At 37.9% G+C, this 18,529-nt stretch overlaps 1 protein-coding gene across 7 annotated transcripts in view; it reads left to right on the top strand.

The window, feature by feature from the left end:
- Positions 1 to 18,529, top strand: part of MECOM (MDS1 and EVI1 complex locus) — a 526,926-nt gene that overhangs the window by 254,992 nt on the left and 253,405 nt on the right. For all 7 annotated transcript variants that reach the window (XM_036898348.2, XM_036898349.2, XM_036898346.2 and 4 more), the window contains exon 2: positions 2,255 to 2,592. In XM_036898348.2, the coding sequence (XP_036754243.2) occupies positions 2,255 to 2,592 (338 nt within the window). The remainder of the gene's footprint in view (positions 1 to 2,254; positions 2,593 to 18,529) is intronic.

Genomic DNA, 18,529 nt, shown 5'->3' with positions numbered 1-18,529 from the left:
CAAGGAAGGGGGATACTCATGTTAAATGAGATGGTAAGGGGACAAGTTGAGACTTGACCCTGGAGGATGATTAGAAGTTGAATGAGCTAAGGAGCAAAGGTAGGGTAACCCAACAGGAAGAATCAAAGAGGAAATATTCAGAGCTCAGAAGACAGGGATCAGAGAGAAAGATTATAAAATGAGATTTTATTCCAAGCCTAAGAACTTTTGGTTTTACCTGTGGACACTGGCAATTACTGGAGGATATTATTCAGGAAAATAGGCACGCCAGGAAGATAAATCCAGCAGCATAATAGAGGCTCAGTGTTGGGGGTTCCCGGAAAGAGGTTGGAGGGTCTGATGACCTATTCAAGGACTGTTAGAAAATTCAGGAATGAAACCCTTGGATTGAAAGAATGGGATAAAATCTTGTAAAGAGAATGAATAGCATTTAATGACTGAATAGATTAGAGGATGAAAGAGAGGGAAATGTTCATATTACTGTAGAACCTTGACCATGGATAATGAGAGGAAATACAGGGAACTTAATGGAAATGGGGAAGTGAGTAGGAGACTGGTTTTGAGGGCAGATGATAATGTGTAAGATTTTGGACATGCTGAAATTGAATGATAATGAGCTTCTATACTGAGGTCAAATGTCTCGCAGGAATAAGGTAGGGAACTGTAGTTCAGTTCTATGCTTGGTTTAAATAGCATCATCTTATTGTTTGAATCAAGGGCCAAGCATTTCATTAGAAGGATACTTCTGCATGTGCTACTACTTTGCACTTCACAAAATTTTAAGAGGCGTCAGTACTTGATGGAAGTTCTTAATGGGTGGTAGAGTTAATTAATTTCCATCATGAATCAGAGAAGGAATTGGGGCCAGAACTCAGGTTTTCTGCCCTCTAGCCTAATATACTATCTTTGAAGCTTTTAATGATTCATAGCCCTGCAGGGTTGGTAGGATCTTAAAGGTCATCTAGTTTGGTCACTAACCAAAAGCTAAAATTCCTCCCTAACTTGTGGTTATCTAGGGTATTTTAAAAACCCTGTGATAGGAACTGAAGGTAACACATTTTTATCTTTGAACAGCTCTGATTGAAATTTGTCTTCTTATAATTTTAACCCATTCTTAGTTCTCCTCTTGAATGTCTACAAATCAGACAAATCAGGTATGACTCTCAGTCCATAATCCTAATGGGCAACAAACGTGTTTATTTGCTTTAAGAAAACTGAAATCCCTTCAACTGGTTAACTGGTGGGAAATTCAGACTCAGTCATTATTCTTTATGCCTCTCCACCCCCCAGCCCTAACAAGTTGAATAAAGATGTTAAGATCTGACATGGTGCACTCATCTACTTTAGGTGTGGGGGCTATGCTGCTCTGGGGAGTCCTTAGAGCCCCACACTGAGTGTCTGGATTCCTTGTTAACTCTACCCTACTATCCCCTCAAAGTCTTGCTGCCTCCCTAGGGCACTGCTCCATGTTTTTCCATGGTCTCTACCATTTCTCAGTCTGGAGGAATTCACTCTCTTTTTGGCGCACCTGAAGGCACTCTCTTCTCCCTTCCTCCTCTGGAAAAGTCACCTGATTTCTTTAATGATTTTTGCTTTTGTAAATATCCAGTGGAATCACTAGCTTCAAGTAACTTTAACTCTCTGCTCTGCATCAGTTACTGAGGCAAGAAAATACCATGGACTTGGTGATGTGTTTGAAGTAGGAAAGGGAAAATAGAGAATGAACAAACAAATTAATATGCCAACAAATAATCCTGCTGCACGAATGTAAGCCTTGCTGCACATGGCAGCCTTTGGAATCTTTGGTGAGTCTCCTGCAACTTACTCTAGGATACTATTACGTGGTATAACTTTCCAACCTATTGTAAAAGGCTGTTAGCTCCCAGTCTGGGATGGTTTGCAGGGTTGTAGGTGTACACATTGTTTACCTCTTATCTCTACTTTATTCAGACCAATAATTCAGTTGCTGATTGTTTCCCATCTGGATAATGGATTGAGCTGCCCCATGAGAGTATTGACAGTTGAAGATTAGCTCATTTGATTTATGGATTCACCACAGATAAACTGAAGAGGTGATAATCCCTCCCCCTCCTCCATCTGTGAATAACAGAGATTTTAACACAGGCATATTTTAACAATGAGTCTTCCCTGTTTTCTCTGCAAAGAATAGCAACATTATAAGGTAACTACTGAGCTGTGGAATTTTGTCTCTTCTATATTAGTAGGAATTCACGAAGTTGTTATTTCTTCACAGGTAATGAGTGTACATACAGCAGCTACCCTGAAATCCCTTTGGAAGAGATGCCAGATGCAGATGGAGTAGCCAGCACTCCCTCCCTCCATATTCAAGAGCCATGCTCTCCAGCCGCATCCAGTGAAGCATTCACGCCAAAGGAGGGCTCCCCTTACAAAGCCCCCATTTACATCCCTGATGATATCCCCATTCCTGCTGAATTTGAACTTCGAGAGTCAAATATGCCTGGAGCCGGACTAGGAATATGGACCAAAAGGAAGATTGAAGCTGGTGAAAAGTTTGGGCCTTACGTGGGAGAGCAGAGGTCAAACCTGAAAGACCCCAGTTACGGATGGGAGGTAAGAATATCTTTTGAGTTAACACATTTATATATATTCAGATTATAAACAAAATATTAATTATTTAAATGGTCATACATTAAGCAAATTCCATTTATTGCAAAATGTCTTCAAATACATCTTTAAGAATGTACCTCCCTTACAATCTCACTTCTTGGTAGAAACAAAATATTGGTTCAAGGTAAAACATGTTAGAAAGAAACTCAAGAAATGAGTGGTCAAAGAACTTGAGAATATACTAAAACAAAAAAATACAGGTTTTACAGTTAACCTTCAGAAACATTGTATATGGCCATCCATATAGTGTGTAGTATAAACAACAAACCCCAGTATATGACATGGTTTTTATTTTATCTTTTCTTGGTTGGGGCTGATTGGAAGATTGGAGGAAACATTTGTTTTCTCCATTTGGTCGTGGAATTAATATGGATTTACTTTTGTTCCATATGTTCATTTTTCTGCATTCTTCTAATATATTTTAATTCTCTGGTGATGACCCTGCTTTGATGCTACCTGCTTCCAGAATGTGAGCACTGTTCTGAATTCTGTGATGATTCTTTACATTCAAACTGATTGAATGAATAATTTATGCATAAAAATGACCTCAGAAAATGATATGAAAATCAGTCACTAGTTTCAGCCATACTCACACAGAATCCTTCTGACAATATCTAAGAATGAGAAGTTATGGTCTGAAATCAAAATTAAGTAAATTTTATCTCAATAAGGACAGGTGACTGTGTTATTCTTCTGAGTTTATAATTTTTGTATAGATTCAGTACATACTTCTAATTTATTTTTATAACTTGAAACCCTTTGTGGTTAAATCATAACCACAATTTCTGGAAACTCCAGTCTATATCTGAAAAACTTGTAGGTAATTTTTATATTAGCAAGGAACTGTTTTTTGGAGATGTGATTGACCTTTAGTTTCATAGTATTTCAGTTAGACAGAAATCAGATAAACTAGATTTATTTGGTAGGTTCTCTTAATATTTATGATCATTAATAGAATATCTGGTCAGCTTTTTAAATAGAAATAAAGATGCAGTGCCTTCAGGACTTAATTTCAAATTTTTATCCCTTTGCTTTGCATGTGTCCCCTTGTGAAATCTGTTCAAAATGCTTCAATAGAAACAATCCTTGTCCGAATTCTGAAACACCGAAAGTTAAGATCTAGATTTGACATGATTACAAGTGAGAAATCCTTCTGTAGTTTTGTATTTAGCCACAGCTCTGGTTAAGTTGTGGTTTAGATACATTGCCTGTAGACACATCTATTGATAAGAAGTTTTTCAAAAATCACTGTAGCATTAACTGATATGTGAGTTGAATACGTTTTAAACTAAATGCGTAGAATTTTACGTCATTATTGTTCTCCTTAAAATAATGGCTATGAACATTCTAATAATAAGTAACTCATTAAACTTTTATTACAAAATCTCTTCAGTTAAACAAGTGCAGAACTACTCGAGATTATCCAGAAGGCTTGGAAGAAACCAAGGCTTAATCACAAAATCATTTTGCAATTACAGGGTTGGTAAATGCAGGTCTGTGCCTCTTTAAACAGATTACCTGGGGGTCAGGGATGAACCTGGGGAAAATTCTGCATTTAGAGGAAATTTAAAAATAATTATTCTTCTCCTTGGGGTAAAATGTCTTCAATATATACATGGACAAATAATTACCTTGAAAAATAGAAAATGATTCTTTTCTTATGTTAGAACTGAGTTGTTTTATTGCATAGATTTCAAGATAACCTCTGTAAATAGTTCATGACTCTTTGGCTAAAGATCATCCAGTCTCTCTCTCTCCTTTAAGAGTTCAGTTGATGGTCAGTTTAGCAGTTTTTTCCACCATTTTAATGGTCAGCCTCACTTTTGAGAGTGTGGATTGCATTATGAACAAAACTAGAGAAAGGGCCTTTTTTTTTTCTTTGGTGATTTTGGCAAACTTGTCCAAGGAGGAGCAATTGAGCTCTTGACTCTAGTATTTTTTTCTCTCTAAATCTTACCCTAGTTAATACAGAATCCAATCATAATCAACATAAGCACTTTCATAAAGGCATCTCATTCTACTCGTGTGTGCTCATTTCTCATCATTCTCATGTTGTAGTGCCTTCAATTACAGCTGATTTCCCTTCTGTTTGGTTAGATAGATAATTGTGATTAACTAGTGTAACCTCTCTTTTTGATACCCTTTCATTTTTAAAAATGATTAATTGAAGGAGTAAAAACCTCTTAGGCCAAGGAAAATAAACATGAGCAGAGGAAATCCAGATTCAACAAACAATTATTGAGTGCCTACTATGCATGATTCTAAACTAAATAGTTCTACCACGGAAACCCAGTCTCTCATAACTGAACAAGTCATTGCTGTTTCCAATACTATCCTTGTTCTTTTCTTCCTACAAAGCTCCCCTCCTTGTGCATTTCCTATATAATAAATTGTATTATCATCTGTCCAGTTGCTGAAGCCAAAAAATGGGCCATCGTTGACTCTACTCTCTCCCACACCAGCCATGTCTGATTCATAGTTCCCATATTTTATCAAGCCTCCATTCTTTGCACACACAGGTTTTCCTACGTGGGAACTTCCTTTTCCTTCTTTCCATTAGCAAATTCCTATTCATTCTTCAAGTTCTCTTTTTGATGACACCATCCTTGACCTTTAGAGTCACAATTTAGTTCAGCTTCAGTTTTGTTCCATTATAGTACCAGGTAAATCACATACTAAAGGACTTAAACATTTTACAGCCTCTAAATGATTTGCCTCATTTCCCTATCAGAGCACAGTTTCCTTGATTGCCTGTGTGGCTGTTTCCTCTCAGGACCGTGTCTGGACTGTTCTATCTCTGGTGCCTGTGGTGTTACCTCCTGCTAAGTACATCACCTGAAATAACCAGACTGGGTTGTGAGCTTAGGCTGCTGTAACACAATACTACAGACAGGCTGGCTTAAATGACATTTATTTTCTCACAATTCTGGAGTCTAGAAGTCCAAGATCAAGGTACTAGCAGATTTGGCTTCTGGTATAAATTCTCTTTCAGGTTAGCAGATGGCTGCTTTCTTGTAGCATTTTCAGGTGGCCATTCCTAGGTTCAGTGTGCAGGCGCACACACACATACCCAGAAAGAGAGGGAATGGGGGGCCTCTAGTGTCTCTTCTCATGAGGACACTAATTCTATTGGATCAGGACCCCACTCTTATGACCTCATTTAACCTTAATTACCATTAAAGGCCTTATCTTCAGATAAGTTACATTGAGAGTTAGAGCATTAACATAGAGATTTTGAGAGGACTCAAACATTCAGTCCATAGCACAGACATTTAACAAATAATTGTTTAATAAAAGAATGAGTGAAAGAATGAATGACATAGGATTAGTGACTCTGAAACAGGAGGCAAGGGGTGGGGGCTGAGGTAGGTCTATGAAAAAAGGTAAAAATCTGGATATTAGACATGTGGAGTCAAATCTTAAACTCTGCACTACTGTGTGAGACCAGGGAAATTATTCAAAATCAATTGGTTCCTGTTTTTTTATTTGACCAGGGGCCAATAATAACTGCCACACACCATTACTTGTTATTTAATTAAAATTAAGTAAAGAGATGGTAATCCTTCCAAAGAAAGTTTTTAAAAGAGAAAGTTCAAGGGTAATATTGTAATTAGGGGCCACCTTTCTGAACCCTATTTAAGAATTTTTTTAAAAAGTTAAACTTATTTCTCAGAAAGGCACATTTGGAAAATCAATTAAGTTTGTATTTTAGAGAAACAGGGTATTTTTGAAAAAAAAAAAAAGTTTATAGACCAAATATAAGGTTTGGTGAGATAAGCCATAGATATAAAATAACATCATTTGTATGATTTCTCCCAAACCAGTATTGATTTAATAAAGAGAAACTTCAAAAATAATACTAGTGTTTAGCAGTGATTGCCACCTTGCAATGTATAGGACTTATGACTTGTCTCTAACAAAAAGGTACAAAGACTGGGGGTGCTTGCTTTTCTCTAGAACCTGAAAGTAATTAGTGATAGAACAGCTTTTCTTTGGTTTAGGACTTTAAAGATACTGATTGAGTGAAGAATGATACAAAAATTTCTGTTGGTTCAAGAGGGGGTTTTCTCATTTCCTTCTAAAGATGGCCATTTTGCAGTAACACGGGAATTGCATGGCAGATCAGAGGGTAGGAGACCTCATGGAGTAACACTTCCTGGGCTCACATCCTCCCCAAGGCTCTGTGTGCTACTTGAGTGATTTGGGAAAGTTAGTTAATTCAGTGCCCCTCAGTGTGAATGTAAGTAGCAGGGTGATAATAACTGTAACTATGTAATTAGGGTTGTTATGAGTTTGAAAATGTGATCTCATGTTTAAAAGCCTTCCAAAGAGCTTTCCAGCTGGTGGAAGAGCTTAATAAAGGTGAACATCAACAGCAAAAGGTCGGCCAAAATACAAGATCATTAGGTAGAGCAAAAGCTAGTAACATTTTGTTTATTGATTTTTATAAATTATTGCTCTTTTTCCCACTACTTGTTTCTTAGAAGTTCAGTTATCTAATGGTCTAATTATGTGACTCTGGGTTTATTTGAAAAGGAAGCACTTATTGTTCACAATTAAAACAAGGATTCAGGAGAGATTTATAAATTTCTTTTTAAGCCCAAGAGTAATCTGGGTGACATATTTCTTAATAGTCTGAGATAGGTCTGGAAAAAGTGTGAAGTTTTGTTTGCTTAGAAAGTTGTCACTTAGCACATTTTTTTGGCTTATCTTTATTATTATAAAACTCTGCAAGTAGTTGTAAGACAACTGATAATGAACCCATTAGGTGCTGAACTCTTATTGTATCCATTTCACCCAGAATTGCTCCAGATTACTTTGCTCAGTTAAAATACTAGGTATGAACTTAGCTTTTCTTTCTTTCCCTCAAGCGTACACATATTCAGACACAGAAAAATAATGACACGAGTGGACAGTAAATTTCTCTTATGTTCTGTTAAATAGATGGGAAGGAATAGTGGAAAGAGATTTTACTGGATTCAGAAATTCATTAAATAATTTTGATGCAGTGTTTTGACAATACATTATGCTCAAGCAATGTAATCCTGAAATGGGGTATTGCAATGAATGTGTGCCTCCCTATATCATTTTAAAAGAAATTGGTCTCACGTTTGCGAGTTTGATTTTGAGTTCTGCAGTGATGCCTTACCTACTGAAACATGCACTCTATATGTTAACTGAAACATGAATATCCATTAAAGCAGCAACAATGTCTTATGTTCAGGACACCTAACAACTGAGTTCAGAGTTGGGAGGCTGACAATCAAATAATGTATGTTTGGTAGTAAAGAAAAATAGGGTAATTTGGGATTTTAGAGCTATATACCAGATGTCTTTGAATGTCAATATTTCTCCCCTATTTCCCTTTATGTTTGTTTGAGACAAAAAAAAAGAATTTTACTTGATTTGGCATTGATTACAGAATAAACATTTATTCATTAATGAAAAGCAAGTGTACGTGACAAGTTGCATATCCTTAAAGCTGGACAACTAAGAAGCGGAGAGTTTTATCTCATAATTTTGAAATGACTTGATTCCATTTAAGGGGGAAGACTACCAAGTATCCAAAAGGGTGTCTTTAATGCATTAAGAAAGAGAAATATAATCTAATAGTAGATGATATTACCATAAAACCTTAAATTACAAAGTACCCATTAAGGTTTTGCCATGTAATCTAGCAATATTATTTAATATTCATTTTGGTCCATTCTGTGTGAAATAGAGTACAAATTATAGAGTACAGAGGTACACTAAGATTTGTGCATTTTATTCTATGTACTTCACTATAAACATTTTTTTAACATGAAAAAAAAGATGGGTTTGTATCATTTTACTTAGTGAGGAATTAAGAAGTGAGAAAATGCCAAGAGAAAAAGTGAGGTTTAGTTAATAGGACTCTGAGCATGGTTGCCATTGGGACCCAAGAAGATTTACAAATTCTTAGGATACAATGAAATCAAGAAAAGAGAATACAATCTATTTTATTCATCTTGTGGTTTCAGCATACATAACAGAAACTAAATCTCTTGTTGTTGAAAGAAAATAGATGTTGACTCCTTTGGAGAACCATGAACTACCTCTAGTTCTGACCTGGGTTCAAGAGGAACGACTCTTCCGTGAAGAGGTCAGAAGATCCCTTTATCCCCACCCGCGCATGCTCTGTCAGTACCGGGGTCCTGCTCCTCCTACGCTTTCTTCTAGCACAGGTACTGAGGGAGGCTGGCCTGTCTGCTCCTCTTCCTGCTCATTTGACATCCTCTAATACTTCAAAAGGGTGTCAGTAATATGGGAAAATCTGGTATCAAAAATGTTTCAGAGTTCCCAAAGTACCAGGGGTCTTTTGTTTCACTCTGCCTGCTTGGAAGATCAAGGAGAATTTGTATGCTAGTCACTCATTTTTCAAAAGACTTTTGGGTGATTTTCTTCCAATTAGAAAGTGTATCACACAGACAGACCAAAATGAATTTTTTTCTTATGTATTTACCTTCACACATGCATGATTATTGCTTCCTTCTCTAATTACTAAATCCATAGTTAAAAATAGGTTCAAAACATGAAATATTCAGAAAGATCCTCTTTTAATAGATTTTATAATTGGCTCTGGGATTTCGTCAGTTCAGGGGCAGCATTCTTATATATCAATGCTGAATATATACATTTTTTATAATGTATATACATTCCTTATGATGTTTTGTTATTATAGAGTACTTACTTGGGAACACTGCATCAGGATATTCAATTCTCTAAGCTTTTATCTCCAAGATATGTCAGGAATCAGTGAATTTCCCACTTATGGGAAGAAACCGATTCAAATGTTTCTTGCAAGAATACAAGAGTTGGTGCCGCTTCTTGGCTTCTGAATTTGTTTAGTGTGGTGACACAGAGAGAACTTGTTTCAGCAATGAGAAGAAGGTAGTACTGAGAAATGGGAACACTAAGGAGATTTGTACTCTATTTCATTTGAGTAATAAATAAAAATTTTATTAATATAGTACCTTAGCTTCACAAAGTTTATATACCTCAATATAATCATACAATAATTTTGATGCAGAATTTCTCTTCATACATAATACAGTTCAGGAATTAAAAAGATAATATGTCAGTTATAGGAAAATTCAGTAAGTAAATGCTACCCTCATTTTTGCTGTGGTATATCTTTCGGTCTTTTGTGATGTAGCCAAAGTTGAAAATGGGTCAAAAAATATTGTATGCTGCTGAAGAATATTTTCTGTATGATAGTCAGAAGGACAGTCAAGGCAAAAAAAGTCACAGAACAAGAAGTGGTCAGCTATCATTGTGAAAAAACAATGTAAACAAAGTTCTGTGTGTGTATGTAGCAAATAGACACCAATAGCTACCTGTTACTTTGTTATTTCTTTCAAATTGGTATTTGGTATAACACAATTTTAGTACAGAACAAGAAATTTCACAGTGCTTTGTTATGAAGGGATTTTTGCTTATACTTATAGAAGGTGAACAAACATTACACAAGAACAGCTTGCTTCACTAAGGAGCTCCACACCATACTGTGAGCTGAGTCCATATGGCCAGTGGAGAAAATCTCAGGGATGTCTTTCCAGAGGAACATTTAGGGCCAGGAACAAGACCAGCAGGTTCAAGGACACTTAAGTTTATTCTATGATTGTTGGTCATGTCACCTACTCCCCAGACCTACTTCTTCCAGATCCAAACTCTGTTGTAATATCGAGCATTTTTCCCATCAGCTTTCAGACCAGACTTTTAGTCCACCACCAAGACACAGAAAATAATTTGTATCTGATACAGAAACAATGCTTCCAGAACCCACACTGCATAACCTAACACACACATGCACACTTGCACTCACACTCTCACTTGCACTCACACTCTCACTTGCACACACTCACACAGTCACACACACACTCTTACAAATACATATGCCACCTTATGTTTTTTCAGTTGATCATTTTGGAATCTAAATTTTGGATTTGGATTTTGGATCTAAGCATTTTGGATGCTTGGCCCTGATGCTTTCTTCATTTAACCCATAGAAAAAAAAGTTGGGTGTCTTATGGTTCCACCTTGGCAGTCACTATAAAATTTTTTTTTAAGGCCCAGTACCTACTAGCCCCCTCCAGAATAAATACAGTAAATAACTAAATAAATCTTTTTTTCAGAAACATCAAAGGGATTCCATTTATAATGTACTGCAAAACGTAAATCCTTTCTCCCTATTCCTCTCTATCATTCATGTCTTACTCTTTCAATATGTAACACATCCAGCAGGTACTTCTGTCAAAGACTCTCCCTTCTCAAACACTGTTCTCATAATCAGGCCTCTGCCCCTTCTCTCTCTCTCTCTCTCTCTCTCTCTCTCTCTCTGTGTGTGTATATATATATATATATATATATATATATATATATATATATATAACAGATAAGTATATATATATATATCACATATTATCACATATTATATATATGTATATATAATATGTGATATATATAAAATCAATTATATAGATGAACTTATCCCATATGGCCTCTTTTCATTTTAATATTACCTAATGTAAGTATAGGTTACCTAATACCTGGATTTGGCTAATAAACAAGGACCCAACCATTAAACTAGGAAGGAAGATGGTCCTTGCTCCTTGGGGCTGGATATGTAGAAGATGATGATCATAGATGTCTCTGCTCCGCAATCTTCTCTCCTATTCCTGACACACCCCACCCAGAGTTTCCTTATGCATAGGAAATATGCATATATTTCTTACAGCTGTGGTTCTATTTTCTGCGATGACTATTAGCCAGTCACTCATGTCACAGATCCAGGTGGATCTTTGTGCCTCCTACCAACTGGCTGACAGCAGTATTTCCTTCTGACAGTGCAGTTGACTTCTTAGGCTTCCCAAGTATCCATAGCATGGCACAGAAACCTCAATTGGTTGGCAGCCACAGGGGTGGAAGATTTCTTTTTTCATTGTTTAGAATCCTCTGGTAGGAATTCAGCAGGTGTGTGATGCCAGCATAGACTCTCCACCCTGGCACAGAGGCCAGCTGCCCTCAAAAAAAGATGTTCTTGTTGGCCTTGCAACACAGCCAGCTGGACTCTCTGCTTTCCTGGAAACCTCACCCAAGGGCGAGACTCTGCCTAAGGAATGAGTTAGGATAAATTCATCTCAACAGATAAGCATGAAGAGTCTCCTTTTGTGAACCTAATCTACAGGTTGGAGCAAGTTACTGATTCTGTCCTCATGTTCTTTCTCCTTTTTAAAAATTTTCCTAACTTGAGCTGGTATCCTTCTCATTACAGAGACATAGGAAATCCTGGACGTGGTTTCCAAAGAGATAGAAACCATGCTAGGATGCTGTTTCTGGGCATATAAATTTCTGCCATTAGATTGAGACTAAACCACAGGAACACAGATGGAGGGCGGTCCTGTGCAGTTGCTCCGCCTTCCTGCTGCCTCCTCAGGGCGTCCATGATCCTACGACCCAGTCGGTTCAGTATAGGGCAACGGAGATCATAGCCCCAGTGAAGTTAGCTACAGTGGCACTGAGGGAACCAGGTAGCTAAAGAAAGAGATAACCAAGAGTTATGGCTGTCAATTTGTCATCAGTGTGGGGCTGCGGCCAACAAACCTCGCCCTGTCCTCACTCTCCTTAAGCTTTCAAAGGAGTTGTCCTAGGCTTCCCTTGGGTAGATCATGCTATGAAAAGAAGTAGACACCCACACCTTGAATGATTTAGTTTTCCTTTGTTACAGAACCTTCCCAGTTTTGCATTTTAGAGTCACACTTGGAGTTTATCTGATGTTGTTTTTACTTGCATACACATGATATAGGCAGTGCTTAGGGCACAGGAACACTGCACAGTGGTTTGCCCTCTGGGCCCTACACCTTTGCCGAATATTGACACTGCTCATCTATGCCCTTTAGGTAAGACAGATGTGCCACAATGCAAAGGGGGCACATATCAGAGGAGCATTTGTCTTGAAGGGCAGCAGATGGGATCTGTAAATCATACTTGGGGAGAAAGGGTGTCACGTGCATATCAGGTAGTCAGTAGCCTAGTCTTTCATCCTGCCTCTTAACCCTTTACAATGCAGATATTTATGTTAACATACATTTGTTCTAAAGACACTAGCAGAAGAGAATAAATTGTAATAATCCATAGAAAAGTAAATGTTAAACATCATATGAACCATTAAATTCAGTTTTACAGCTGTTTTCCTTCTGTAGTGACATTTTATATATTTGTCTTTAGCTATTGCTATTTAATAATGGCATCTCCTGAGAATCTAGTTCTTCCAGAATAACAGATAAGTGAGATAAAACCCTTACACTGAGCTCAGGATTGAGTGTGGTCAATCGTATGTCCAGCATTTGATTACAACTTACTTTATAGCCAAGTCATTGACTGACGCCCCCCACCCACTCAAGAGAAGAGGAAGTATTAAAAATAGCTCTGCTGCCCAATGGATGATACTCCAAAAGAAAAAGAATTATCATTGTGTTTAATAAGAGAACTGACAAGCAATCATAATTCTTTCCATTAAGTAAATATGTTAGAAAAATTTATTATGAAATGACACATTATGCGAGCCAGGAATCAAAGATGACATCCTTGCATTAAATACGGTAGATGCCATTAAGGAAAACAGTCAATATGTCACCAAGCCATGGCCTGTAAAAATTAAATTGATTTGGTAAATGTAAGTAAGATAGATCTGTTTGCTTTCATCATCAATTTTGAGTGGGTGAACAGGTGATGTCACCAACCTGGGAGCGATAAAGATGCAGGACCATCTGGAAAGGCAGGTGATGAATGGGCAACTGCTTTTGGATAGTGACAGTGCTGTGGTACTTTGTCACTTGGGATGCAGTACTTAATAACTTTTCAATACCATCATAATAAATTTCACTGCCTTATTAATATAGAAATGGTGAGTTATTACCATGATGGCGAGCGTAAATAACTGGAGATGCAGCTGTCAAAAGCTGATTGTTTGGGCATGTTTCTTTAAGCAACACAGTTGACTCGTGATAATCAACCTATGTCTGTACCAGTACAGTTTATTGCACTTGTCAAAGGAAAAAGTAGTATTATTCAAAATTATATGAAATCGTAATAAACAAGTTTAATATATTATCAGACTTTTCCTGTAAGTTTCCAAACACGAGGCAGTAAATCATTTTTAATAATGTCTTTTCATGTAAAATAATGTTCTTATGCAGTAATAATGTCCTCTCTTAACTATTAACAAAACAGTCGACTTCTTTGTATGTGTTTTAAAGGGTATTTTTATTTGTACTTTTCAATCATTTTCTCTTGCAAAAAAAGAGGTAAGGCAGGAACCTTAGAACGTCTCATTAACAAGCTCAAAAGTTGCTGAGTACAGGCCATGTCACACGTTTCCATTTTAATTGAACAGATGTACTCGAGAGTAAACCACAGCAAACGAAATACAGACAAAATTATAAACACGTGTCACTATGAAATAGGCAGGAAAGAGCCTCTGATGAGCATCTGTGTGTATTTTATGAAGCCAAAGCCTGCCACTTCATAAGTTTGTCACTGACGTCTCCAGTTTAATGAGGAGAAACAAAATATGTAGATAGGTGTAAGTTGAAGATGAATTACTAGATCAATCACTTAGCACCTTTCAGGGTGTCCGCCATTGTGCAGTGGGAATATAATTAAATCTAGGATGCTGTTCTTATTTATCTACCGCCGTGTTCAGTCTGGGATGGAATATGGAAAACTTCCTCTTTCATGTCACTCTGGTCTTTATATTGTTTCTTGGCCAGGCTGACTGTTAATTCTGACATTGTCTTTCAGGCACAGTCTGCCAGCCTTTTAAATGAAATGCCTCTCCACCATTTCTATTACTGCTGAAAAGAGAGCCAGCAGTCTATTAACAGGCAATAAAGTTCAGGAAGCCCAGGACTCATTTCTTGGGTCAGAGGTGAAAATTGCATACTAAATGAAACAAAGGTGTGCCTTGATGGCTCAAGAAGCAGCACCAGAAAGAACACACGTGTTGTTAGCCAGAAGTCTCCCACTTAAAGGGAAAGGAATAATCGTAATAATGTTGGCCGATGGAGTTAAGTACTCAGTTGAGAGAAATTATATCAATCTGACAAATATAGCCTTCACAGGAGATAAAGTCTCTAATGACCTTAAATGCATAGATTTATCATTTAATTCAACAAGCCAATTCCCTTAGGCTTTTGACCAATGCCATTTCCCCTAAAGTTTAGAAATTTTTTACTAGCCCAGAGAATAATGGCCATTTGTCAGAGGGTTCCAAAGCTAAGAGCAGTTGGAGGCGAAGAACAGGAGAGGGGAAAAAATGGCTAATAGAGTCTTTGCACCTCAGAGAATATTAATATGAAGTTTTATTGATGCAATAGCTGTAGTATTTCATGGCTGAACAGTAGGTGGCAGACATTGTAGTGAAGAAATGGGGCAATTTTAATCCAAGCAATTTTCATCTGATTTCATTAACTTCCAAATATGTCATCAGTATGCACAACACATTAATTTGCAAAAAAATAGGAACACTAAACAGTTATGGAATGTGCTAGTTGAATGGGGGAAAACCAAAAGGGACCTACAGAACTAGAAACAAGAGATCTAACGTTTCATCAGGTGAAGTGTGTGTGAAATAGGAAAGCCCAAAGAATAAAGGGACCCTTGTATGTGGTGGGCTTTTCCTCACTGCTATTCTCCGTCTCAGGTTGATGAAGTGTATTCATGATCTGCACGAAGCACTGTGCCTCCTGCATCTCCTTTGTGAGGTTGTCCCTGCCTTTGTTCGTGCTGTCAGTCAGTTGTTCCTTCTGTAGGGCAGCCGCACTGGTAACCGCAGGATCTACTTGCAAATGATTTCTGTTAAACCATATTATCCTTCAGCCCTTCGCTCCTTCTGCCCGCCCCCGTCCCTCAACAGTCTGGCCATTCACGGGCCAGGGCTCCCGTGCCTGCCTATTTGTCGTAGGTCTGTGGTTTGTGCTGCGGGGAGGCCGAGCGAGACAGTGGAAGGAACACGGACCGGCCTGGGTGCCAGGAACCGTGAGTTCTTGCCCCACCTCTGACGTGGACCTTGGAAAAGCTACCCGGCTATTCTTCTGAATTCCCACTAAGACCTATTGTAGCTATGTCTTTGGGTCTTTGAATTCTGTCTTGTACACCTGCTCTTTACTTCTTTTTATCCCCACAGATGTGCTCTATGTTGTCATGGTTTTAGAGATTTCATTTATATCTGGGGCCCCGTTTGGCCTTGTACCCTGGGAAGGCCACAAACTTCCTTTCAATTAAGTAGGAAATAGATGCTTGTTTAACAATTTCTCTTGTATTAAACTAGTATAATTGTGTTACATCAACCTGAAATCAAAGCACCTTTGATATGTGCATCTCTTTTTGGACTTTTATATTTTAGCAGAGAAGGCAGCTTTAGACCAGTCTTGTTCTGAGAGGATAGTAGGTTGGTTAGAGAGGATTGTATTCCTAGCCATCTTTGAAAAGATTCAGGTATAAATTTCATTCTGTCCTTGGGGTAGGACTTAGTTCAGCCCCAGCTGTATGCTAAGACAATGTTCGCAGATATCATTGGCCCTCCCCAGTACAACACAGGCGCCGTGGGCATATCTCTTAAAAAAAGGGGGTGGGGGCAGTGTAACCTCAGGCTTGGAGCACTGGGTCTAGAGACAAAGGACCTCGGTCCAAATGCCTTACCACTTACTAGCTTTGTGACCTTGAACAAGGATTTAACCATGTTTAGCCTCAGTTTCCTCATCTGTAAAATAGTCATAATAGGATTTGCCTTACAGGATTTTTGTGAAGATTACATTGCAAAATACTGTAAAGGGCTTAGAGCAGGGCTTGATACACTGTAGTAAGCACTTCAGAGCAAACTGATTTTAATAATTTTTATCATCATCATCATTCCAAAGTTGGGGCTGCTCCTTGCATCCCTTTTGTGAGGGAAGAATTGGGGAGTTCAGTCTCTGGAGCTGGAATTCTTCAGGTTGGCAGACTACCACATCACAGAATTGAATACTGTCCCCTTTCTGAATATCACAGGCAAACGGTCCCTCTAGACCCAACATACTTGGTTTTTCTGGGAAGACACTGGGGATTCATAGATTAGACTCACAGAAGACCCAGTATGACTTCTCACACATAAAATTTCTCTGTTCACCATTCCTTTTGAGTATTTTGAATGTAAGAAGTATCAAAAGTTGTGTTTCTTTCTCATAAAGAAACACCAAATATGTGCCATAGAAACCTGAGGGCAAGTTATTTGACTCACGGGATATTAGAGCAGGAGATTCTGGAGTTATTTGGTTGAGGATTTATGGCTGCAAGCAACAGTAGCCTGAAGTTGAGTTTGCCTGAGTGTGGGTAGAAGGAAGGAAGGAAGACTTCCCTGAAGGACGACGTGAAGGGTGGGATCCCTGATAGGGGCCTCTGCTTCCTTGAGGACAGTTTTCTTCCCCTTTCAGTTCTTCTGACCATTTAATGTGATGTTAATGTCTTCTACCCTGAGCAGCATGAACAAAATTGTCACCGAACTGCCACATGCTAATGATTCTTTACCTACACAAATTTAGGTGTGTCCTAAGGTCTCCCTTTGTGTGTGGGCTTCTGGCTTCTGTTGAAACACTCTGGATTTAGTAATACATTCAATTGGAAGGTTTAATAATTTAGGGCTTTGTTTTCTTTGTTTCATTTGGAAAAGACAGTAATCTCAAGAAGACCAGATGTGAATGTGATTTTAACAAGAGAATTTTCACTTTCTTTGTACCTTCCAAAGCGTGGAAGTTCTCTTTTGAGGATGGTAATTCTATAAGGGTATTGTCAGCAGTATAAAGGTTGAAGAAGAGTTGAGTTTGTCTGTAGATGAGCCAGGCTGAAAAATATGGAAATTGCCTGATGAAATCATGATTCATTATGATTTAGATTATAGCACTCCATGTGGACCTCTGAACATTGATTTGTTAGGAACATTATGAAGGGTATCATGGTGAGGAGGTATATAATGTCACATGGCATGCTTGACTCAAAAAGTATTCATTTGAAGTTTGACTTCTTACTCAACCACCATAACTGATTGATAAACATGGATCTCCAGCTGACTTTAGTTTCTGCTCTTTAAATCTTCCGTGAACCTCACTGAGAGTCTAATGCAGTTGTAAAGAATGGGTTTGAAAAGTTTGGGTTTCCATGTGTAGTCTAGTGAACCTAAGATCCCTGATCCCCAGTTGCAATCATCCAAGAAGTGTTGAGAAGGGAAATGAAAAAGTCCTTTTGCCTTCAGTTTCTATGGGTAGGATGAAAGGTGCTGTAAGCAGCTAAGGTAAAACTTAAAATATTAGGACTTGTAAGTCAAGAAAGTTAGAATTGTGATGTGACAAGTGATGTGGACATAGATAAACATCTAATCTGAATTCTAGTAGACTAGATTTACTGTGGATGGGATGGGGCTGGAGGACTAGTTAATTCTACTTGAGCAAAAAAGATGAAAAAGAAGCACTGTCTGCCACAATAGGATGTTAGAATTCATTACCCAAGGTAGGAAAGGTTGAAAATATAGCATAAATCAGACAGTATTTCCATCAGCCACCCATCACTAAGACTATAACAGCTGTGAATTCATCTGTCATTATTTGACAATCACTTTTTTTCAGCCTTGTTATACCTTTAATAAGTTTAGTCTAGTCTTGTGGAAAACTTTATATTTACTCTCTCATTAAATAGTACCTATTCATTTTAGTCTACACCCCCAAATACTTCTTCTAAGAGACCCCTAAACTTAGGAGTTTACTGCCTTTGGACTGTCATTTTTTGTCTACTTGTCCTAAAGCTTTGAACCCTTCCTCCGTCTTAGTCT

This window comes from Manis pentadactyla, chromosome 1, assembly GCF_030020395.1.
Source record: "Manis pentadactyla isolate mManPen7 chromosome 1, mManPen7.hap1, whole genome shotgun sequence".
Lineage (NCBI taxonomy): Eukaryota > Metazoa > Chordata > Mammalia > Pholidota > Manidae > Manis > Manis pentadactyla.
Note: the sequence above shows the minus strand (reverse complement) of the source record. Positions and strands in the feature narration are given on the sequence as shown.